Genomic DNA, 2,500 nt, shown 5'->3' on the forward strand with positions numbered 1-2,500 from the left:
TTTGTTAATTCGCAGGGTAACTGTACGTTTCTCATCCGGCACAAATGCCGGACATTGGTGTGTGATCTAGAGACTGATTATTTTTTTCATTATTATTTCATTCTATTAAGCTTTATTTGAATTTGTTATTCTAAATTACCTTTTTCTTTCCTCTCCTCTTACTCCTCTTACTTCCTTCCTTCTTCCTCTTCCTCCTCCCCCTTCTTCCTCTTCCACCTTCTCCTTTGTCCCTTCCTTCCTCCTGCCCTTCTTCCTTATCATCACCATCACCACCTCCTCTTCCTTCCTCCTCTTTTTCCTTCTTTCTACCTCTTCCTCCCAACTCATTGTTCCTCCTCCACTTCCTCCTTGCTTACCTCCCCATTTCCTTTCTCCTCCTCTCACCACATTACTCTTCCTCTACTTCCTCCTCCCTCTCTCCTTCCTCTTCTCCTCCTCCTCCCTCCAATCCCTCCCTTCCCCCCTTCCCCTTCCCCTTCCTCTTCCCTTCCTCCCCCCTCCTTCAGCCTCCGGCCAAGAATCCTGTGACTTCGCGTGCCCTGACCACCTCGACCCCGTGTGCGGATCCGATGGAGTCACTTATCCGAATCTCTGCATTTTGGAATTAGTCGACTGTTTGAGTGACGAAGATATCACGCTGGTGAGCATTTAAGACGCGTTCGTATTTCATTCTTTGTATTTCAGGTAGATAGAAAAAGGAAGAAAGAAAATGAATAATAAACAAAGACAGAGAGAATGAAAAGAAAGAAGGAAAGAAAAAGATACACACACACAAACACGCACACACACACACACACACACACACACACACACACACACATATATATATATATATATATATATATATATATATATATATATATATATATATATATCCATATTAGTAGATAACGCAGGTGACAAAAAACAAAAGTTCTTTTGTACGGACTAAGAAAGCCATAAAAACTATTGGTTAGTGTACAATACCGCCCAGTAGATTTATATAATAATCTCAGTTGGATGTGCAGTTCCTCTGAAATAACTGCCAATTCTCTAATCAGTGCTTATCAATCACTGCACTGACAATCGTTACTTCTAGCCACATGTAGTAAAAGAGAATGAATCATTCTGCAGCGCAAGAGATGCATTGACGGGTTTCGAACTATGTCATCATTAGAAATACATTTTTTTCCGTAAGGTACAGTTGGCGCCATGTCAAATGCATCCCTCATGCAGTAAAATGATACAATCTCCTTCATTTTTTTCTTTTCTTTTCTTTTTTTATTGTGTTCCAGGCACATCCGGGAGAATGCGAAACGAAGAGGGAAAGTTGTGATTTCAACTGTTACACCATCTACGACCCCGTGTGCGGCTCCGACGGGGTCACGTACCCCAACCTGTGCAACTTGCAAGTCGCCGACTGTCTCAGTGAGGAGGATATTACGCTGGTAAGTCTAGGAGAGCTGTGCGTCTTAGAAATGGGTATAATAGGTTTCGGAAGCGATTTCAAGACTAGGAAACGGAAAGACTTCACAGCGGGAAGTCTTGCCATAATAAGTCTTAATAAGGCTTTTAAGTCTTAGAAATAAGGGGTAAACATTTTGCAACAGAGAGGTCAAGATCTAGCTCCTAGTAAGACTCCCAAAACACCAACCCTCTTGAGTCTTAGAAGCGACAAACCTTAGCCGCGGCAAGCCAGAGCAAAAAGGGCTTTTAAATCTAAGTGGCTTTAACTCTTCTCAACAGTCTTAGTGGCAGTGAATTCAAGACATATCAACCATATGGCTTAGCAGTTTTACGACACAGCAAAGTTTGTCGTCACAAATGTAGAAAAGATATGAATAAGTATGAAAAAGATCATTCTTATGCACTTCGGTTCTACAAGTGGAAATGGTAACAACGGATGAATAAATAAAGGGATTATTAAAACTTTCACTGATGTGCAGGAAAGTGCAACGTTGCAGCTTAACAGGAAACAACTATTGGTCAGAACTCTATCTTTGCACTATATTCTCTGTAATTAAGAGTACTGCGTCCTACCAACACTCAGGCTTACCCCGGAGAGTGCAGCGTGACCCCAGGGAACTGTAACCTTGGATGCCCTGGGAACTATGACCCCGTGTGTGGCTCCGACGGGGTCACGTACCCCAACCAGTGTGTCTTGGAGGTCACCGACTGCCTCACTGACGAGGATATTACGCTGGTGAGTAATGTCCTCGTCAGTATTGCAGATTGTATGATATGCAATATATGCAACTTCAGGGTTACCGATTTTCTCACTGGTGAAGGGATAACGTTGTTGAGTGTGTAGAGTATGTAGTGTGTGTAGAGTTTCATATTGCATGAATACGATCAACATTTACGACTCACGTCCCGCTGGTGAGGATATTGCACTGGCAATTCTTAGCAACAGGGACTTTTAAAACTAAAAAGCAAAAAGGTTAAAGATTTTACATCAGCACATCCAAGGCTTGTCAAGGAAAATACTGAGCAACAATAGGTCTATAAACGCGGTAAGGTT

The 2,500-nt window shown here is 42.2% G+C and overlaps 1 protein-coding gene across 1 annotated transcript in view; it reads left to right on the plus strand.

Moving 5' to 3' along the window:
• LOC122267956 (uncharacterized) overlaps positions 1-2,500 on the plus strand; it is a 43,961-nt gene that overhangs the window by 35,033 nt on the left and 6,428 nt on the right. The window contains exons 21-23 of the mRNA XM_086542942.1: positions 507-640; positions 1,275-1,427; positions 2,030-2,182. Coding sequence (XP_086399068.1) covers positions 507-640; positions 1,275-1,427; positions 2,030-2,182 — 440 coding nt within the window. The remainder of the gene's footprint in view (positions 1-506; positions 641-1,274; positions 1,428-2,029; positions 2,183-2,500) is intronic.

This window comes from Penaeus japonicus, unplaced genomic scaffold, assembly GCF_977035675.1.
Source record: "Penaeus japonicus unplaced genomic scaffold, GWHDUDI00000001_assembly GWHDUDI00000013, whole genome shotgun sequence".
NCBI classification, from domain to species: domain Eukaryota; kingdom Metazoa; phylum Arthropoda; class Malacostraca; order Decapoda; family Penaeidae; genus Penaeus; species Penaeus japonicus.